The sequence below is a fragment of the Hyperoodon ampullatus genome, assembly GCF_949752795.1.
Source record: "Hyperoodon ampullatus genome assembly, chromosome: 2".
Classification (NCBI taxonomy): Eukaryota; Metazoa; Chordata; class Mammalia; order Artiodactyla; family Ziphiidae; genus Hyperoodon; species Hyperoodon ampullatus.
This window is the reverse complement of record NC_136915.1, coordinates 117,597,264-117,620,279: the sequence shown is the minus strand read 5'-3', so window position 1 is coordinate 117,620,279 and position 23,016 is coordinate 117,597,264. Positions and strand designations below refer to the sequence as shown.

Here is a 23,016-nt window from a genome sequence, read left to right as displayed (position 1 = left end):
TTCCTCTGCTATATTTTGGAAGAGTTTGAGAAGGATAGGTGTTAGGTCTTCTGTAAATGTTTGCTAGCATTTGCCTGTGAAGCCATCTGATCCTGGGCTTTAGTTTGTGGGAAGATTTTTAATCACAGTTTCAATTTCAGTGCTTGTGATTGTTCTGTTCATATTTTCTTTCTCTTCCTGATTCAGTCTCGGAAGGTTGTGCATTTCTAAGGTTTTGTCCATTTCTTCCAGGTTGTCCATTTTATTGGCACATAGTTGCTTGTAGTAATCTCTCATGATCCTCTGTATTTCTGTGGTGTCAGTTGCTACTTCTCCTTTTTCATTTCTAATTCTGTTCATTTGAGTCTTCCCCTATTTTTTCTTGATGATTCTGGCTAATGGTTATCAATTTTGTTTATCTTCTCAAAGAATCAGCTTTTAGTTTTATTGATCTTTGCTATTGTTTCCTTCATTCCTTTTTCATTTATTTCTGATCCAATCTTTGTGATTTCTTTCCTTCTGCTAACTTTGGGGGGTTTTTGTTCTTCTTTCTCTAATTGCTTTAAGTGTAAGGTTAGGTTGTTTATTAGAGATGTGTCTTGTTTCTTAAGGTAGGATTGTATTGCTATAAACTTCCCTCTTAGAACTGCTTTTGCTGCATTCCATAGGTTTTGGGTCATCGTGTTTTCATTGGCATTTGTTTCTAGGTATTTTTTGATTTCCTCTTTGATTTCTTCAGTGTTATCTTGGTTATTAAGTAGTGTATTGTTTAGCCTCCATTTGTTTGTATTTTTTACAGATTTTTTCCTGTAATTGATATCTAGTCTCATAGCATTGTGGTCAGAAAAGATACTTGATATGATTTCAATTTTCTTAAATTTACCAAGGCTTGATTTGTGACCCAAAACATGATCTATCCTGGAAAATCTTCCATGAGCACTTGAGAAGAAGTGTATTCTGTTGTTTTTGGATGGAATGTCCTATAAATATCAATTAACTCCATCTTGTTTAATGTATCATTTAAAGCTTGTGTTTCCTTATTTATTTTCATTTTGTATCACCTGTCAATTGGTGAAAATGGGGTGTTAAAGTCCCCGACTATGATTGTGTTACTGTTGATTTCCCCTTTTATGGCTGTTAGTATTTGCCTTATGTATTGAGGTGCTCCTATGTTGGGTGCATAAATATTTACAATTGTTATATCTTCTTCTTGGATTGATCCCTTGATCATTATGTAGTGTCCTTCTTTGTCTCTTGTAATAGTCTTTGTTTTAAAGTCTATTTTGTCTCACATGAAAAATTGCTACTCCAGCTTTCTTTTGATTTCCATTTTCATGGAATATCTTCTTCCATCCCCTCACTTTCAGTCTGTATGTGTCCCTAGGTCTGAAGTGAGTCTCTTGTAGACAGCATATGTACAGGTTTTGTTTTGTATCCATTCAGCCAGTCTATAACTTTTGGTTGGATCATTTAATCCATTTACATTTAAGGTAGTTATTGATATGTATGTTCCTATTACCATTTTCTTAATTGTTTTGGGTTTGTTATTGTAGGTCTTTTCCTTCTCTTGTGTTTCCTGCCTAGAGAACTTCCTTTAGCATTTGTTGTAAAGCTGGTTTGGTGGTCCTGAATTCTCTTAGCTTTTGCTTGTCTGTAAAGATTTTAATTTCTCCATCAAATCTGAATGAGATCCTTGCTGGGTAGAGTAATCTTTGCTGTAGGTTTTTCCTTTTCATCACTTTAAATGTCCTGCCACTCCCTTCTGGCTTGCAGAGTTTCTGCTGAAAGATCAGCTGTTAACCTTATGGGGATTCCCTTGTATGTTATTTGTTTTTTTCCTTGCTTTTTTTTTTTTTTTTTTTTTTGCAGTACGCAGGCCTCTCACTGTTGTGGCCTCTCCCGTTGCGGAGCACCGGCTCTGGACGCGTAGGCTCAGCGGCCATGGCTCACAGACCCAGCCGCTCTGCGGCATGTGGGATCCTCCTGGACCAGGGCATGAACCCATGTTTCCTGCATCAGCAGGTGGACTCTGAACCCCTGCGCCACCAGGGGAGCCCCTACCTTGCTGCTTTTAATATTTGTTCTTTGTATTTAATTTTTGATAGTTTGATTAATATGTGTCTTGACATGTTTCTCCTTCGATTGATTCTGTATGGGACTCTCTGTGCTTCCTGGACTTGATTAACTATTTCCTTTCCCATATTAGGAGAGTTTTCAACTATAATCTCTTCAAGTATTTTCTCAATACCTTTCTTTTTCTCTTCTTCTTCTGGGACCCCTAAAATCGAATGTTGGTGTGTTTAATATTGTCCCAGAGGTACAGACCTCCTTTTATGATAGAAGTGGAGTCAGCACATATTCCCCACTTTCCCCAAGTGAGGGTACATCACCATTTTAGTTAGTCTATTGGCTACTCTGTAACATTTACTTTAGAAATTCTAGTCAGCATAGACACTCTTTTTTTTTTTTTTTTGCGGTACGCGGGCCTCTCACTGCTGTGGCCTCTCCCATTGCGGAGCACAGGCTCTGGACGCGCAGGCTCAGCAGCCATGGCTCACGGGCCCAGCCGCTCCGCGGCATGTGGGATCTTCCCAGACCGGGGCACGAACCCGAGTCCCCTGCATCGGCAGGAGTACTCTCAACCACTGTGCCACCAGGGAAGCCCCCATAGACACTCTTATACCTAGTTATCTCTTTACTCCTCACTTTACATTTTAGTGGATGAAAAAATTAATATCCCTACACTTTCTTTAACTTCTCTCCTCCCCTTTTCACTTCCCTCTATCTTCTGCATTTTTAGGTCACTAAATTTTAATAGTATGTCTAATCTATTAATGTAATAAAAGTTATGAGTTTTGTCTACAGATTGATTCCAAAAGCTGAAACTCAGGAGTGTTTATATGATTTTGATTTTGTGAATATTTTTCACTGCAGAGCCAAATTATATGCTATGATTATATTTCCCTTCTAGCTTTTTTTTTTGAATTTCTAATTCCCTTTTTTCTTATATTGTCTGTCTTTGCAGCAGTAATGATACTGTCAAACCAAGGGTATCTTTTTATCATTACCACCCCACGCCGGTCTACTGATACCTCTGTTTTTGGAGCCTACTATCCTTTTTATCTAATCTGGGCTGATTACTCTCTAGGTTGGCTGAGGAGATGTCATTTTGTGTCTTCCTACTCTTGTTACTCTCCTAGGCTGGAGTCCCAGTTTTTTGATTACATATCTTTTTTTTTTTTTTGATTTACATCTTAAAGTTTTTGGAGCATGTCTTAAGGTAATTTCCCAAGAAAGAGGGAGATAAATGCTCTGGGTCTCTACATTTCTGAAAAAAATGTCATTATTGTTTTCTCATACTGAATTGATAGATTGACTATCAAATTCTAAATTGAAAATATTTTTTGCAGACTTCCCTGTTGGCATAGTGGGTGAGAGTCTGCCTGCTGATGCAGGGGACGTGGGTTTGTCCCCCAGTCTGGGAGGATCCCACATGTCGCGGAGTGGCTGGGCCCATGAGCCATGACCACTGCGCCTGCGTGTCCAGATCCTGTGCTCCACAACGGAGGAGGCCACAGCAGTGAGAGGCCCACGCACCTCAAAAAAAAAAAAATTTTTTTTTTGCTTTATTACTTTGGAGGGTTTAAGTTTTAAAAACATGTTGATTTGCCAAATTTGATGTTAATTTGCTTCTCATTATTGAGCAAACTGTTTTTTCCTTTCAGGAAATTTTAGGATAGTCTCTTGACACTTGGTATTCTAAAATTTCAAGAATGTGGGACTGGATGTGGGTATTTTTCTATTCATTTATTTTGTTGCACAATTAGTGCACCATTTTAGTCTGGAAAGTTGTTTACCTAATTCTGGGAATTTCTTACATTATTTCTTTAATAATTACCCTCTCTGCATTTTCTCTTTCTAGAATTCACATTGGCTGGATTTTGGAACTTCTGGGTTGATGTTTTTATGACTTTGTTTTCTGTCTCCTTGTGTTTAGATTCTATTTTCAGAGAGAGTTTCTTTATTTTATATTCAAAATTTTTGTTAATATTTTAAAATTTCGCAATTATGTATTTTTATTTCTAAGTGATTTTTTTGGGGGTTCTCTGATTGCTCCTTTTCCATAACATCCCTGTTGGAGGAAATCATCGAGAGGATGTGACCACCATTTGATCCAGTAGCTGGCCCCGGGCAATTGGAGGCTTCTTACCCCTCCCTTGTCCTTGGAATGTAAATACTTTCAACCCTCTTTCCCATACCAGGAGTCATTTTCAAGGATGCCGCCTGGAGAGAGCAATGTGCTGCTGAGAGCATTTGGACTACATATGCAAATGAACCCTGTTAAAGCCTCTATATAAACTTTCAAGATTCTGGTGGGCAGGTGTGGAGATCTACTCATTTTGTGGACACCCAAGACAAGCCTCTATGTAAGTTCTCTTGCTTATTAAATCTGCCACCTACCAACCTGGAGTGGTCTGCCTCTTTCTTCAGTCTCTCCTTGCCCTCTGCATTCAGGGGTCAGATTTGGATTTCACCTGGGGAACTCCTGGGGTTGGAAACCAATGCCCCCCTTCTCATTTTATGAGATTATAATGTCTGAGAATATTTGAGTTTCCTTTTTAAGTTCTCTTCTGCTCCCTAAATAATCTGTGCTGCCTCCAGTGTTCTTTTCTCCTTCATTATCTCAATCTTTATTTTCATGCTGCCTTCTTTTCCAAGTACATAATAATACTTTTCATGCATCATAGTTAAAATTAAGACTATAGAAAAAGTTGTGTGTGTGTGTGTGTGTGTGTGTGTTCACTAGTGGACATTCTTTTTTCGGGTGAGTGAATGGGGAGCCAGTCATTAGCCTGGGGATCCTTAAGTAGGATCCTAAAGGGCTTCCAGACCTTTGGGACCCCAGAGCCATGACTAGCTCCCTTTGTTCTATTTTGGTCAGTTTCTTTTAGAAAAGTGCCCATTGTTTATGTATTGAGTTTTGGCCAAATACTTATCTGCCAACTTCTGGTCAAACCATATGGAAGGGATAGTTGGGGGTGATGCTGTTAACAGTTTTCAGGCTTTAGTTCCCACTGCCTGTGGTTCTCAGAGTCTTGAAGTCAGGCTGGCATTTTTCTAGACTCTCCTGGGTAGACTCTCCTATGCTCTGTAGCTCCCTTCTCCTTCCTCATATATTCCAGGTTTCCTTTGCCCAGATTCAGAACCTCTCATTTGCTTTTTCCTTTTCGTGAAATGTTTAGAAATATTTCACTTGCTAATAGCTTCCCTCCTGTTCTCTTTGTTTTTGTGAAGTTATGTCATTTTTGTTCTTTTAACATCTTTTTAATGTGGTCTTGGGAGAGAGAGAGAGTAAACATTTTTGCACAGTTTGCAATTTTGAACCATAAAATCCTCTGTATTTCTTTTCCCCCTGCCCTTTGATAGTTTAGTGATTTTTTGCATTACCTTTTTCTTTAGTATAGGTAATACATGTACATATTACAAAATTCAAGAGGTGCAAAAGGGTATATAGCAAATTTAAGCGTCTCTCTCATCCCTCTTCCTTAGGTATCCAGTTTCTTGTGGGTCCTTCCAGAAGTATTCTACACAAACATGTATATTTTTTAACTTAAAAAATGCAAGCAGAAGCATAAAAACACACTGTTTCACACTTTTCTTTTTGCACTTACCATTATCTTGGAGATAATTCCATATTGGTACAGCAAAGTGCTTTTTAAAATTTATTTTTAATCCTTGCTTGTGCTAGAAACCATCCAGATTCCAGCTAGCCTGGCCTGGGATTCATATCAAGGGCCTGCAAGTGATATAAAGGCAAACATTTGACAATATATTTCTTGCCTGAAATGTGGACTCATTATTTCCAGTGAGCTACTGAAAACACATTTTTAAAGAGAAAGTACTGATTATGTCCAAAACAAGAGGTTATTAACTGGAAATCTCCCTAGAATACTTTCATCTCACCTTGGCAAGAAAGATAGGCTCCTTTGTGCTTTGTTACCTTTATATCACACAATCCTTGATCAGTTAGGTATCCTGAGTTGTGCAGGCGAGTGACAGAAGGAAGGGAAAAAAATGTGTCTTCAGCTGTCAACATTTACTTTAAATCTTTATCACTGTATCTAAATGGTATAAAAAACATAAATTCCAGATATAAGGTGTGGTTAGAAAGGCATCAACAAAGAACCTCCTCTGTACTAACCAGAACAACTGAAAGAAAAATTACTGTTGAGTACCTATCATATCAGTTTCAGAATCAATTATGTTGATACTGTCAAACTGGAACAAAGAAATAAACTGGCAATATGTAAAGTAAAAATTGTTTTAAAAAATTTCTGCAAAGTGTTTCACTAATGAATACATTGTAATTTATTTAACATTCCCTTATTGATCAACTTTTAGCTTCTCCTCCAATCTTTTGCTTTTATGAACAAAGCTACAATAAACTTCCTTTTATACACAGTATTTCACACACAAATGAGTAAATTTGTGATAAATTCCTAGACGTGAAATTAATGGTAAATTGCCAGCTTTCTGTGTGTATGTGTGTGTGTGTATGTGTGTATGCATCAGTTAACACCAATAATGTATAAGACTGACTATGTCTCTACAACTTTGGCTACTGTACCAGTTAAGATCCAATCATGTGCCATACTAATTACTGAAACAGAGTTTCATGTGAAGAACTGTTACCTCCGTACAAAATTGTTAAGAAGAGAATACTGACGTACCAGGGAGGTAGCAATTGCAAAAAGCAGTCGCCATCTCTAAGGCTGGAGGAGCAAAGAGGCTGAAATAAAACTTAGAAGCTTAGAGGAGGGAAACTTACAGTATTGAAATGCAGATCTCTTTGGAGGAGGATTTTATTCCGTTGGTGCTGTGAGCTTGGAGGAGGGACCCTGTGGACCCGGACCAGACTTCGAGGAGGGAGCACTAATTGGTTAATGATGGTTCACCGAAAGGGGAAAGGTCAGGCTGACTCTTCAAGTAATGGAGAAACCGCAAACTGGACTCAGCTGCTGCAATGGTTAAGCACTGACTCCACAGGTGAAAACAGTTGCTGGGGTAACGTAGGCCAGAACAAGACGTTGAGAGGGCGAAGCACATCCTTTCTTCCTTTTTCAGCCTCCTTCCTCCCCTCCAGTACCTCCTATTGGTAGAACCTATGCGGGAGCCAGATGGCAAAGCAGCGACACGGTGAGCAGCCACAACTCCAACATCCCAGAGTTTGGCAGGATGGGCCTGGAGTCGGATTATAGCTGCTCAAAGACCACCAGAGCACTCCGGTGAGTTCTCAAACTTTTTGCCCATTGCCAATGTGACAGGTGAAAACTCAGAGCTTGTAGTTTTGATTAGCGTTCTCCTTACTGAGACTGAGGTCGAATACCTCTTAATTTTTAGAATTGTTTGATTTTTTTCCTTTCTGTGAATTGTCTTTTGATATCCTTTGTTCATGCTTGTTTTCTTTGGTTGTCGTTTTTGTTTCTTATACAAGAAAGAAATTAGGCTTTTGAATATAATGTGAGTTGGAAATACTTCTCCAGGTTTGTCATTTATCTTTTGGTATAATAGTGACTTTTCCATGTATGTATTATTTTTACAGAGTTGAGTTTAACAGTATTTTCTTTTGTGACTTCAGGGGTTTTCTTCACCTGTAGAAAGACCTTTCCAACTTTGAGATGATAAAAATGTTCTTCCATTTTTTCCCTAAGGCTTTTATGGTCTTGGTTTTAAAATTTAAATATTTGCTCAATTTGGAATTTTTCCTAGTATATAATATAAAGTATTAAGCCAAATGTTTCTTCTTTTCTGCTTTGCTGCCCAGATGTCCCAACACCATTCATTGAATAATCCGTATTTTCTCCACCAATTTGAAAATTAGCCTTTATTATAATTCCTGTATGGTTTAAAAAAACTTTTTTGGTTTGTTTCTGGACTTTCTAATCTGTTTCACTGATATGTCTATTCATGTATTAGCACCACACTGTTTTAATTACTCTAACTTTTATAATATGGTTAAATATCTCCTAGAGCATTTCTGCCTCATTCCCTTTTTGTAATCTTGATTATTCTTGATTCTGTGTTCTCCTATAGGAACATTATGGTCAGCTTGCCTAATTTTAAACCCTATTGGTAGTTTCATTGGGATTGTATAAAAACATAGATTATGAAAGTGCTGAAAAACATGTTGAGTTTTTCTATTTAAGAATATGGTATACCTTTCAATGTTTTTCTTCTTTTGCGTATTTCTTAATTATATTCCAAGATGCTTTCTTTACCTATTTTATTCTTATTTTCAGCCACATGCATCTTGCCTTGTTATCTTCCTACACCCCAATTTTATCTTCATTGCATATGGCAGCCACACTTATATTGTGTTCAGAGTTACAGATATCTTGTGGTTCATATAATATGTTAAGAGTAATGGATATCTTGAGGTTTTATCCACGATAGTTTTCCATTTTGTTTTTCTTCTCCACGTTGCTTTTAGTTAATTGAGAGAATAAGGGGAACAGCTTTTTCCTGTTATTTAAAAATCAGATGCTATTTCAATTACATGCTCAAACACTCTGGGATCCCGTCACATTGACTGCAAGAAATCCATTTTTTATTGCCAAATATTTCTGGGAATCTCTGGAATGATAAATAGTTCCACAAATATACTTTGAATGTCATTGCTACCTCAGCTAGGCATCTATGCCTCAACATTCTGCAGTTAGCATTTATTTATCTCAAGACCAGGGTGTTACCCCTTTCACCTATCCCACCTGTTTTCAACCTGGGGCAATATATTCCTGGCCTTCCAAGGAGTAACAGGAACAATGATTCTGGATTCTCAATTTCCATATGTTTGCTTTCCTAAAATTGATCTGCCTGAGAATATGCCAGTGGTCTGCAAGTTCTTTTTTCTGGCTTCCCCTTCTACTCTTTCACTTTCACACTTTGTTAAGGAAAGGCCTCAGTCTCACCCTTCTAGATCTTACTATGTGCATTGTCCTGGGGTGGACAGTAAACACCCCAGGTTGCTTGCTTGCTTTTAAGGAGCCACCAAGGGAACACTTGAGAATACTGGTGCTGGTATTGAGAAAGTGAATGGCTGCAATGATTGGTAACAAAGACTTTTGCAACTCAGGCGGTTCTAATTCTTTGCTTCCCTTAAAGCTGAAGGAAGACTTAAAGGGGTTGTCAGTGGATAGGTGATTTAAATTATTTTTTGTTAATTATTGTTTTTGTTTTGTATGTAGCTTGTAAAAACTGAAAGGAAATGAGGGGCATGACTATAATAAAGCTCCTTGTGTTTGCACCTAGTTATATATATGAACAGTTTTCTCAAATGCTTACATAAAATGCAATAAAATTGATAAATTGTCTCTAGTAATGAAAAATGTTCATCTATGTATATGAACTAATTTTAAAAAGCCACATCTATCTCATTAAGAAATGCACTTCCTGCAAAAACATATGTTTTAAATTTGAAATTACTTATCGAAATCACCTACATATAAAATTAGAATAATAACCTAATTAGAAGAAACTTTAGCATTTAGATCCTTATAGCCACTGGAAATTAAATAAAATGTGGTTTCATTAATTTACTTATTTTTGTGGCAGAGAATTATGATAGGGTGATCAATAAAATACTTTCAAGAATAAAATTTACATTATAAAATTCTATGGGGAAGTGGATTGGAACTATAAGTTCTAGGAGGAAAAGGAGTGATGTAAAGTTTTGACTGTTAAAATAGATCTTGTTAATGTTTTTTTAAATGGATGAAGTATATGAATCTCACTATTCTGTGGAATGTATTTAACAAATGATATAACAGTTTGATTTAAAAATGGCAATATTTATAATATGCCAGAAGTTATGTTCTTAGCAGTTATTTAAACTTGTGATGAAAAATTTTAATTGCCAAACTAACAATGTATGAGAAGGTGCATAGACTTTTCTAAATTCTTTTAGAGGATTTTCAAGGCAAAAACCCAAACAAACCCCAAACTCCAGAAAAACAAAAAAACAAACTCTTGACTATTGCCTTAAACCTTCACTGCAAGGAAATACCCAGTTTTAACCTGAAACTTTGAGAATAAGAAAATAGATTAATGAATGTACAGGGAAAGTAAATAAACCCCAGATGAATATAGTTTGGGGGCACAAACTGCTCTATATGGGTGCCCTATTGGACCAGTCTTTGCCTGGCTCTGGGTTCTTTTACTATACAGATACCCCGAGCCCATATTAAAGGGGTACCCTCCCCTCCCCACCTCAATGAGAGTACCTTTGAACCTAAACCTTTTAAATCTAGGGCCCAGCTTCTAGAAGCATAAGGATATGGAATAGTTTCCCACTCTCTTCAGGTGAAGCCCCAAGATTTACCTGTGAAAGCTTGCCTGTCTACTAGGATAAGTATTACGGCTCATTTCCTTTGGGAAACTGAAATACACACCGATTCTGAGGTGTGGTTTTATCCTTAGGCTTCCCGTGGTAGACAGACATCAGTCCCTTTGACAATATCCTGATTATTTTGTCTTAAATAATATCACTTAATGGACATTAAGTCCAGTTGGGGCAACAGTCTGGCTAAATTTTTTTTCTCATTCTTCTCCAGTGATGAAACGTTAAATGTGAATATCTTTTCTAGTCTCCTCTTTTGGTAAGGACTTGAAAAATAACACACAGACCTCCCAAGAATCAGTAAGAAACTCTCACACGGGGAAGATAAATTTACCTATTAGAATGCAATCTGCATTGATAAAGATATGTTAAATGGCACATGCAAGTTACATCGCTTAACAGAGCACAGCCTGCTCAGCTGAAACATTTTATATTTGATTATTACAACATATTTTCCAAGTTCAATGGAGGGCTTAAAATACATCAGAAAGTTAAAAGGACCTTCAAACAATTTTCTTTTTCCTCCAGAAGCAAAGATGGCCTTTCCCAAGAAGTCAGCTCCTTTCTGAAATTCTTAAGGGACTACATTGTAGACTAACCAAACATGATCTCATTTCATAGTTTAAAATTTTCTGGCTGATCCCACTTTCACATCCTCCCAATTTGCCAAACTAGAGAACACAAGGAGTAGCCCATTAGTCTCTCCCAGGGTCACTGCAGATTTTTATCCTACAAATATAGATTCTTGTAAGAACTCACAAGAACGAGAGGCACATTTGCAGTCTCTTAGCTATATTGCTTGCTTGCTTTGCTGCTGGGCCATGTGGGGCTGGGTATATATCTTTTAGACATTTTCTTAATAAGATTGTACAAAATAATACATAAAAACAAAACACAAAAAATAAAGAAAACATTTCTAATCTTATAGTACAGTACCTTAAACTACACTAGTATAGTGCAACAGCTGGCATACAGGGGCTGGCATCAAGTGAACAGGCAAGAAGAGTTACTGACTGGAGGAGGGAGAGAAGGTAGGAGATGTACAGTTTTCTTATTCTCTTCTTGTCTGGAATTTGTATTGTTATATTAGCATTATAAAATGAGTTGTTTACCTTTTGTCTTTTTCTATATTCTGAGACAGTTGGTATATTTTGGGAAGGATCTATTTCTTAGCAATAATCTGGAAGTTATCCATAAACCATCTGGGACCAGTGCATAGACTTTTCAATTTCTTCTACAGTGCTGGTCTTTTAACATTTTATTCCTATTCTTCCCCCAGTTTTGAAAGTTCATGTTTTCCTAGAAATTGTCCAATTCATTTAGATTTTCATTTTGTTGGTACAGTATACATCTGTGTATTTAATCCTGTCCTGCCCCTAGGTTCTTCAGAACCATTTTTTTAAAATTCCATATATATGTGTTAGCATACGGTATTTGTTTTTCTCTTTCTGATTTACTTCACTCTGTATGACAGACTCTAGGTCCATCCACCTCACTACAAATAACTCAATTTCATTTCTTTTTATGGCTGAGTAATATTCCATTGTATATATGTGCCACATCTTCTTTAACCATTCATCTGTCGATGGACACTTAGGTTGCTTCCATGTCCTGGCTATTGTAAATAGAGCTGCAATGAACATTGTGGTACATGACTCTTTTAGAATTATGATTTTCTCAGGGTATATGCCCAGTAGTGGGATTGCTGGGTCGTATAGTACTTCTATTTTTAGTTTTTTAAGGAAACTCCATACTGTTCTCCATAGTGGCTGTATCAATTTACACTCCCACCAACAATGCAAGAGGGTTCCCTTTTCTCCACACACTCTCCAGCATTTATTGTTTGTAGACTTTTTGATGATGACCATTCTGACTGGTGTGAGGTGATACCTCACTCTAGTTTTGATTTGCGTTTCTCTAATGATTAGTGATATCGAGCATCCTTTCATGTGTTTGTTGGCAATCTGTATATCTTTGGAGAAATGTCTATTTAGGTCTTCTGCCCATTTTTAGATTGGGTTGTTTGTTTTTTTTTATATTGAGCTGCATGAGCAACTTGTAAATTTTGGAGATTAATCCTTTGTCAGTTGCTTTGTTTGCAAATATTTTCTCCCATTCTGAGGGTTGTCTTTTCATCTTGTTTATGGTTTCCTTTGCTGTGCAAAAGCTTTTAAGTTTAATGAGGTCCCATTTGTTTATTTTTGTTTTTACTTCCATTTCTGTAGGAGGTGGGTCAAAAAGGATCTTGCTGTGATTTATGTCATAGAGTGTTCTGCCTATGTTTTCCTCTAAAAGTTTGATAGTGTCTGGCCTTACATTTAGGTCTTTAATCCATTTTGAGTATATTTTCGTGTATGATGTTAGGGAGTGTTCTAATTTCATTCTTTTAGATGTAGCTGTCCAGTTTTCCCAGCACCACTTATTGAAGAGGCTGTCTTTTCTCCATTGTATATTCTTGCCTCCTTTATCAAAGATAAGGTGACCATATGTGTCTCTCGGCTTTCCTGTTCCACTGACCTATTTTTCAGTTTTTGTGCAAGTACCATACTGTCTTGATTACTGTAACTTTGTAGTATAGTCTGAAGTCCAGGAGCCTGATTCCTCCAGCTCTGTTTTTCTTTCTCAAGATTGCTTTGGCCATTCAGGGTCTTTTGTGTTTCCATACAAATTGTGAAATGTTTTGTTCTAGTTCTGTGAAAAATGTCAGTGGTAGTTTGATAGGGATTGCATTGCTCTGGGTAGTATAGTCATTTTCACAGTGTTGATTCTTCCAATACAAGAACATGGTATATCTCTCCATCTCTTTGTATCATATTTAATTTCTTTCATCAGTGTGTATAGTTTTCTGCATACAGGTCTTTTGTCTCCTTAGGTAGGTTTATTCCTAAGTATTTTATTCTTTTTGTTGCAATGGTAAATGGGAGTGTTTCCTTAATTTCTCTTTCAGATTTTTCATCATTAGTGTATAGACATGCAAGAGATTTCTGTGCATTAATTTTGCATCCTGCTACTTTAATAAATCATTGATTAGCTCTAGTAGTTTTCTGGTAGCGTCTTTAGGATTCTCTATGTATAGTTATCATGTCATCTGCAAACAGTGACAGCTTTGCTTCTTTTCTGATTTGGATTCCTTTTTCTTCTTTGATTGCTGTGGCTAAAATTTCCATAACTATGTTGAATAATAGTGGTGAGAGTGGGCAATCTTGTCTTTTTCCTGATCTTAGTGGAGATGGTTTCAGTTTTTCACCATTGAGGATGATGTTGGCTGTGGGTTTGTCATATATGGCCTTTATTATGTTGAGGTAATTTCCCTCTATGCATACTTTATGGAGGGTTTTTATTGTAAATAGGTGTTGAAATTTGTCAAAAGCATTTTCAGCCTCTATTGAGATGATCATATGGTTTTTCTCCGTCAATTTGATAATATGGTGTATCACATTGATAGATTTGCGTATATTGAAGAATCCTTGCATTCCTGGGATAATCCCCACTTGATCATGGTGTATGATTGTTTTAATGTGTTGTTGGATTCTGTTTGCTAGTATTTTGTTGAGGATTTTTGCATGTCTGTTCATCAGTGCTATTGGCCTGTAATTTTCTTTCTTTGTGACATCTTTGTCTGGTTTTGGTATCAGGGTGATGGTGGCCTCATAGAATGAATTTGGGAGTGTTTCTCCCTCTGCTGTAATTTGGAGGAATTTGAGAAGGATAGGTGTTAGCTCTTCTGTAAATGTTTGATAGAATTGTGAAGCCATTTGGTCCTGGGCTTTTGTTTGTCGGAAGGTTTTTAATCACAGTCTCAATTTCGGTGCCTGTGATTGGTCTGTTTAGATTTTCTATTTCTTCCTGGTTCAGTCTTGGAAGTTTGTACTTTTCTAAGAATTTGTCCATTTCTTCCAGGTTGTCCATTTGATTGGCATATAGTTGCTTGTAGTAATCTCTCATGATCCTTTGTATTTCTGCAGTGTCAGTTGTTCTCCTTTTTCATTTCTAATTCTATTGAATTGAGTCTTCTCCCTTTTTTCCTTGATGGGTCTGGCTAACGGTTTATCAATTTTGTTTATCTTCTCAGAACCAGCTTTTAGTTTTATTGATCTTTGGTATTATTTCCTTCATTTCTTTTTCATTTATTTGTAATCTGATCTTTATGATTTCTTTCCTTTTGGTAACTTTGGTTTTTTTTTTTTGTTTGTTTTTGTTGTCGTTCTTCTTTCTCTAATTGCTTTAGGTGTAAGGTTAGGTTATTTATTTGAGATGTTTCTTGTTTCTTAAGGTAGGATTATATTGCTATAAACTTCCCTCTTAGAACTGCTTTTGCTGCATCCCATAGGTTTTGGGTCATCGTGTTTTCATTGTCATTTGTTTCTAGGTATTTTTTAATTTTCTCTTTGATTTCTTCAGTGGTGTCTTGGTTATTAAGTAGTGTATTGTTTAGCCTCCATACAGTTGTATTTTTTACAGATTTTTTCCTGTAATCTATATGTAGTCTCATAGCATTGTTGTCAGAAAAGTTACTTGATATGATTTCAGTTTTCTTAAATTTACCAAGGCTTGATTTGTGACCCAAGGTATGATCTATCCTGGAAAATGTTCCATGAGCACTTGAGAAGAAAGTGTATTCTGTTGTTTTTGGATGGAATGTCCTATAAATATCAATTAACTCCATCTTGTTTAATGTATCATTTAAAGCTTGTGTTTCCTTATTCATTTTCATTTTGGATTATCTGTCCATTGGTGAATGTGGGGTGTTAAAGTCCCTACTATTATTGTGTTACTGTCAATTTCCCCTTTTATAGCTCTTAGCATTTACGTTATATGTAGAGGCACTCCTGTGTTGAGTGCATAAATATTTACAATTGTTATATCTTCTTGGATTGCTCCCTTGATCGTTATGGAGTGTTCTTCTTTGTCTCTTGTAATAGTCTTTATTTTAAAGTCTATTTTGTCTGATACGAGAATTGCTACTCCAGCTTTCTTTTGATTTCCATTTACATGGAATATAGTTTTCCATCCTCTCACTTTCAGTCTGTATGTGTCCCTAGGTCTGAAGTGGGTCTCTTGTAGACAGCATATACACAGGTCTTGTTTTTGTATCCATTCAGCCAGTCTATGTCTTTTGGTTGGATCATTTAATCCATTTACCTTTAAGGTGGTTATCGATATGTATGTTCTTATTACCATTTTCTTAATTATTTTGGGTTTGTTATTGTAGGTCTTTTCCTTCTCTTGTGTTTCCTACGTAGACAAGTTCCTTTAGCGTTTGTTGTAAAGCTGGTTTGGTGGTCCTGAATTCTTTTAGTTTTTGCTTGTCTGTAAAGATTTTGATTTCTCTGTTGAATCTGAATGAGATCCTTGCTAGGTAGAGTAATCTTGATTGTAGGTTTTTCCCTTTCATCACTTTAAGTATGTCCTGCCACTCCCTTCTGGCTTGCAGAGTTTCTGCTGAAAGATCAGCTGTTAACCTTATGGGGATGCCCTTGGATGTTATTTGTTGATTTTCCCTTGCTGCTTTTAATATTTTTTCTTTGTATTTAATTGTTGATAGTTTGATTAATATGTGTCTTGGCATGTTTCTCCTTGGCTTATCCTGTATGGGACTCTTTGTGCTTCCTTGACTTGATTAACTATTTTCTTTCCCATATTAGGAAAGTTTTCAACTATAATCTCTTCAAGTATTTTCTCACTCCCTTTCTTTTTCTCTTCTTCTTCTGGGACCCCTATAATTCGAATGTTGGTGTATTTAATGTTGGCCCAAAGGTGTCTGAGACTGTCCTCAGTTCTTTTCATTCTTTTTTCTTTATTCTGCTGTTCAGTAGTTATTTCCACTATTTTATCTTCCAGGTCATTTATCCATTCTTCTGTCTCAGTTATTCTGCTATTGATTCCTTCTAGAGAATTTTAAATTTCATTTACTCTGTTGTTCATCATTGTTTGCTCTTTATTTCTTCCAGGTCCTTGTTAAATGTTTGTTGTATATTCTCCATTTTATTTCTGAGATTTTGGATCATCTTTACTATCATTACTCTGAATTCATTTTCAGGTAGACTGCCTATTTCCTCTTCATTTGTTTGGTCTGGTGGGTTTTTACCTTGCTCCTTCATCTGCTGTGTGTTTCTCTGTCTTCTCATTTTGCTTCACTCACTGTGTTTAGGGTCTCCTTTTCACAGGCTTCAGGTTCGTTGTTCCTGTTGTTTTTGGTGTCTGCCCCCAGTGGCTAATGTTGGTTCAGTGGGTTGTGTAGGCTTCCTGTTGGAAGGGACTGGTGCCTGTGTTCTGAAGGATGAGGCAACATCATGTCTTTCTGGTGGGCAGGACCGTGTCTGGTGGTATTTTTGGGTTGTTTGTAACCTTATTATGATTTTAGGCAGCCTCTCTGATAATGTGTGTGGTTGTGTTCCTGTTCTGCTAGTTGTTTGTCATAGGGTGTCTAGCACTGTAGCTTGCCAGTCGTTGAGTGCAGCTGGGTGTTAATATTGAGGTGGAGATCTCTGGGAGAGGTTTCACTGTTTGATATTTTGTGGAGCCAGGAGGTCTCTGGTGAACCAATGTCCAGAACTCGGCTCTCCCACCTGAGAGGCACAGGTCTGATACCTGGCCAGAGAACCAATACCCTGTTAGCCACACAGCTCAGAAGAAAAGGGAGAAAAAAAGAAAGAAGAAGAAAATAATATAAAGTTATTAAAATAAAAAATAAAAATAATAAAAAAAGGAAGAGAAAAAAGAAAGGAGAGCAACCAAACCAAAAAACAAATCCACCAATGATAACAAGCGCTAAAAACTATACTAAAAACAAACAAACAAACAAAGCAGACAGACAGAACCCTAGGACAAATGGTAAAAACAAAGCTATACAGACAAAATCACACAAAGAAGCATACACATACACACTCACAAAAAGAGAAAAAAGAAAAAATATTTATATTTTTGCTCCTAAAGTTCACCGCCTCAATTTTGGAATAATTCATTGTCTGTTCAGATTCCACAGATTCAGGGAACATCAAGTTGATTGTGGAGATTTAATCCACTGCTCCTGAGGCTGCTGGGAGAGATTTCCCTTTCTCTTCTTTGTTCGCACAGTTCCTGTGGTTCAGCTTTGGATTTGGCCTTGTCTCTGGTTGTAGGTTGCCTGAGGGTGTCTGATCTTCGCTCAGACAGAACGGGGTTAAAGTAGCAGCTGATTAGGGGGCTCTGGCTCACTCAGGTTGGTGGGAGGGTGGAGTATGGAATGCAGAGCGAGCCTGCAGCGGCAGAGGTCCGTGAGGTTGCAACGGCCTGAGGCGCACCATGTGTTCTCCCTGGTAAGTTGTCCCTGGGTCATGGGACCCTGGCAGTGGCGGGCTGCACAGGCTCCCAGCAGGGGAGGTGTGGATAGTGACCTGTTCTTGCACACAGGCTTCTTGGTGTCTGCAACAGCAGCCTTAGCATTTCATGCCCGTCTCTGGTTTCTGCATTGATAGCCTTGGCTCACACCTGTCTCTGGAGCTCGTTTAGGCGATGCTCTGAAACAATGGTCACTTGCCTCTTAGGCAGGTCCAGACTTTTTCCCGGCCTCCCTCCTGGTTAGCTGTGGTGCACTAGCCCTTTTCAGGCTTTCTTCATGCAGCCAACCCCAGTCCTCTCCCTGGGATCTGACCTCTGAAGCTGTAGCCTCAGCTCCCAGCCTTACCCTGTCCCGGTGGTTAGCAGAGAAGCCTCTCAGGCTGGTGAGTGCTGGTCAGCACCAATCCTCTGTGCGGGAATCTCTCTGCTTTGCCCTCTGCACTCTGTTGCTGTGCTCTCCTCCATGGCTCTGAATCTTCCTTGTCGCCACCCTCCGTCTCCACCAGTGAAGGGGCTTCCTAGTGTGTGGAAACTTTTCCTCCTTCATAGCTCCCTCCCAGAGGTGCAGGTCCTTTCCCTATTCTTTTATCTCTGTTTTTTCTTTTGCCCTACCCAGGTACGTGGGGAATTTCTTGCCCTTTGGGAAGTCTGAGGTCTTCTGCCACTATTCAGTAGGTGTTCTGTAGCAGTTTTTCCACATGTAGATGTATTTCTGATGTATTTGTGGGCAGGAAGGCGAACTCCACATCTCACTCCTCCGCCACCTTGAAGGTACCCCCTTATTCTTTTGTATTTTTTTAAAATTAATCTACTGTTTTCAGATAGAGGTGTGTCATAGTCCATCCATAGACATTGGATTTGTTTTTTCTTGTTGTGGTTCTATGATTTCTTCTTACTTTTACCTTATTTCAAAGGTATTTTGTTAGTTACATAAAATTTCATGACTGATATTATTTCTGAATACATATGAATATAAAACATTATTAATGTTATTATAAAATATGTCAGTTATTAACATTATTTCTATCATATAAAATATCCCCATTTCTTTCTTTTGAAAGTGTGAACTCTATGTTATGTGATATCAATAGTGTTGTACCAGTTTTCCTTTGTCTTATTATTTGCCTGGTATTTCCTTTCCTGTCCTGGTGGTGTTTTCTTTATTATGTTATTCTGTTTGCAATTTTTTTCTGTAAACAGGATGTTTTAGCTTATTAACATAATCAGAGAATCTCTAAGTTTTAATATATTAGACTTACCTAATCATATTGTATGTGATTATTGATATTGGGTTTGGTATTTAGAATTTTGTGTAATTTCCCTCTTCCCCCTCCTGCCTTTTATTGGATTGACAAGATTTTATTTTAGTATTTACCTTTTAATAATTTAGAAGTTAAGCATTCTGTTCCTCATGGTTATTCTTATATTTTAACATACACGTTTAAACATATATTTATTTAATGACTCAGACTAATCAGTCAAGCACATTAGCTAGTTTTTCATTTCCTAAACACTCCCAACCACTTCTACTGATACTTGGATTTCGACTGCTATATTAGTAATTAATAAATGTTTTACAATCAAAACATTTAGTTGAAAAATACGTTTTAGATGAAATCTATCTCCAGCAGGATGTGGTTAAGAAGTTAAGAAATCTTTTCTCTAAAGAAGCAACTACGGAGCTGGACAAAGTTGTCAAACATAACCATTTCAATACTCTGAATTCACTAAAAGCATTCAACAGACTTAGAAACTGTTATTCATGAAAACTACTGAATTTGTGTAAGAAGAGCATAAGTCTGTGGCATACTTGCCCAGAGATTTCCTGTTTTGCCCTCTCAGATCTCTTGGCAGGCCGTGAACCCAGGAGCCTGGCTTCCACTGCCAGAAGAGACTCATATGATAGCAGCAGTGATCTCAGTGGTCAGCAGACAGGGAGGGCCAATGTCTTGTCTAGCCTGAGGCTGTGTTGCTACTTGGAGCAACCAGCAGGCTAGCCAGGAATTTAAACAGGAACAGGAGACTGCCAGAGAGGGTTTGATAAAGTCTGCATATATCTCAGTTTAACGGGAGACTGGAATAGGTCCAAACTACCTGCACATCTCTGCCCAGTCGAGCCTGCAAACTTATGCAGAGGAGATGTAAGAGAACCTAGTGGAAAGTAAAAGCCAGTGAAAACAGGAGCACAGCCTGGTGTTTGAATGTGCTCCGCAGCCCGCACGTAGATGCATCAGCAAGCCTAGTGGTTCAAGGTGTTTGAACACAACCCCAGAACAATATCTGTCTGAGTGGTAAGATATTCAGACATGGGGTAACCCTTAGGAAGTCAGGCTTAAAAACAAAAAAAGGAAAAAATTATAAAAGCAAAAAATACAAGAATAAATATAAAAGTTACCACACATTGCTAGGTAGATAGACTACACATATTTAGTTCAGACAAGTTAGTAAACAAATAAAAAAAATACCAGCAGCCTGTGGTAGTGGGGAAGTCAGAATTCAGTTTCATTTTAATATATTACCTAAAATGTCAATTATTCAACAAAAATTATGAAGCAGGCAAAGAAATACAAAAGTGTACTTATGTTAGGAAAAGAGTTGACAGTAGATTCTCTGAGTGTCCTCAGAAGTTGAATTTAACAAAGATGTCAAAGTAGCTTTAATAAATATTATCAAAGAACTCAAGGAAACTGTCTATAGAATTAAAGGAAAGTATGATGAAAACAGTGAGAGAGATAGAAATTATTAAAAAAAGAAACAAATTTATATTCTAGAGTTGAAAAGTACAATAATCAAAAGGAAAAATTCACTACAGGTTCTCTACAGCAGATTTGTGATGAAGAAAAAGAATCAATGAACTCCAAGATAGATAAATAGAAATTACCTAATCTGAACAACAGAGAAAATGATTGAAGAAAAATGAACAGCACTTCAGAGAATGGCGAGACAATATCAAGCATGCCAATGTACATTTGATGGGAGTCTGAAGGATAGAAGAGAGAAAAGAACAGGAAAATAATTAGAAGAAATGGGAAGAAACTATTTTAGGAAATAATGACTGAAAATGTCCCAACTTTGAAAATACTAATCTACAGATTGAAGACACTCAACAAACTTCAATAGGAAAAAACACAAGAATATCCACAACTAGAACACCATAGTCAAGTTGTTGAAAGCCAAAGACAAGAAAATCTTGGAAGCAGTAAGAGAAAAATGGCTCATCACATACAGGGAAACAAAAGTACAATGAATGGCTAACTTCTCATAAAAAAATAACTGAGGACAGAAGGCAGTGGGTTGAAATACAGTGCTGAAAGAAAAAAACTGTCAACCCAAATTTTGTTTGCAGTAAATATGAAGGTGATAGAAACACATTCCTATATAAACATAAACGCTGGGAAATTTCTAAATTCACTTGTAAGTGCATTTGTTTCTGGACTTACTCTTTCTTTCATCTATTGGTCATTATCATACCAATAACATGTATTTAAATTACTGTGGCTTTATAGTATATTTTGATGTCTGACAGGCCAGTAATTGCAATCATTTTTCCCTTTCCCACATTTTAGTAGTTGTTCTTGTGCATTTAGTTTGCCAGGTGAATTTCAAAATTAGCTTTAATAAAAAATCATGTTGAAAATTTGATTAGAATTTTACTGATTTTGTACTAGTTATATTTGTAAGAAGTAAAATTCACAGCTCTCAAGTCCCTCTAAAGCATAAATGACATTAACAACAAAGGAATTTAGTGAAAGGAAATTGGAATATCTCAGAAATTGAAGGCACTGTTGATTAAAGTGAGAAAGGACAGTGACAGTGGACCATTCTTGCATTCCACAGCAGCAGAGTCTGTGGATCTGCTCCATGAGTATTTGCTGTTAATGCACCTCAGAAATCTCAGTCTCTGTGCTCTCCACTCCAAGCTTCAGATTCCTGGGAGAGAATTTTGCCATCTCAGCTTGGGTCCTGTGTCTGCCCCTACATCATCAGCTGTGATCAGGTGGTGAATTTGATAGTATAGGTATCATGGCTGTTCCACTTGTTCGAGACAACCCAAAGTCATATTTATTTACTGTATCTTGAGGAAGCATCATCTGCCACTGTTTCCCTAAATTTGGACTCCTTGGGTTGTGCCATTATTTCTCCAGTTTGTTGTGTTCCCATATCAAAATTCTTCAATCTGTGTACAAAATGACAATGTAAATGCCATAAACACCACCACGTTCTATACACAATGGTCAATGGAAATAGGAGGAAAAAGAAGGAAAAAATAATTCCTCTTTATAAAGATAAGGAAAAGGGATGATAATTACATTCAAATAGTAAGCAATGAAAAACAGGAGGAAGCCACAACCCTCATTTTTGTTATTGGTTACAAGACTTTCTTGATTTCTGACTGCCAATTCTGTGTTCTGTTTGTCTTAGGACCTCATTTTATTGTGATTTTTTTCCCTTGTAGTGGACTTATCTTTATTCTTGAGGTATCTAAGCCATTGGTGTTCTTGTCTCTAAGGATTTGTGTTGTATTTTAATATGCCCAATGTTAACGTGCCCTTGTTTCCTTGATCAAGAAAACAAGGAATTTTCCTGGCAGTACGTGGTGTTGTGGCAGCTTCAGATGAATGTGATTCAATCTGAATGTGATGTTTGGTGTTGAGTGTTTACTATATACCAACTTGGCTCACTAATTTCATCAGGAGAGTTTGGACAAAGAGAGGGGAGTATGGTCACAGTATCTCCTTCAGTCTCCAAAACTCCCTAAAATGTTTAGTTCCCATTTCAAAGTGAACTACCCTATTTCCCATGGAGCTAGTCAATCACACCAGGTAACTTCCTTCTTTGATTCCTCTCTTAGTGGCTTGATGATTCCAAAGTGGCCTAGTGACTGTCTCTGTACCAAATCAGGAGAATATTTTTTTCCCTTCACCTTTATTGAGATAGAATTGACCTTTACTGTGTTTTCTAGTGTAAACATTCTTCCCTTAGGTATTAACATTTCTTGAATACTCAATTATTTACCCTTATTTTTCCTTTATCCTAAACCTAACTGCCTCATTTACTTATTTTGGAACTAATGTTCTCAAACTTTATTTTTTGCAAGCTGTCTCAAATCCTTTTTGGAGTTAGTCAAGGTAAGTGTAAACAGGTAGAGGGGCCACTCCCCCTTCCATGCCTTGATTGTCAGACGTGTGACAGTGTGCAGCTGTGAGAATATTCATCTGGTCCCTTGTCAGAGCTTAATGACATCTGTAATGTAGCAGCCCAGCTTGTGTCTCAGAGCTGGTATCATGGCTGAGTCTTAAGTGATAAAGTACACACACACA

General features: G+C 37.3%; 1 protein-coding gene across 1 annotated transcript in view; it reads left to right on the top strand.

Annotated features, from left to right (window-relative positions):
- LOC307065300 (C-reactive protein-like) overlaps positions 1–23,016 on the top strand; it is a gene marked incomplete at both ends in the record, with an annotated part of 134,992 nt that overhangs the window by 65,302 nt on the left and 46,674 nt on the right. The window contains one exon of the mRNA XM_079722135.1: positions 7,124–7,265. Within this exon, the coding sequence (XP_079578261.1) occupies positions 7,124–7,265 (142 nt within the window). The remainder of the gene's footprint in view (positions 1–7,123; positions 7,266–23,016) is intronic.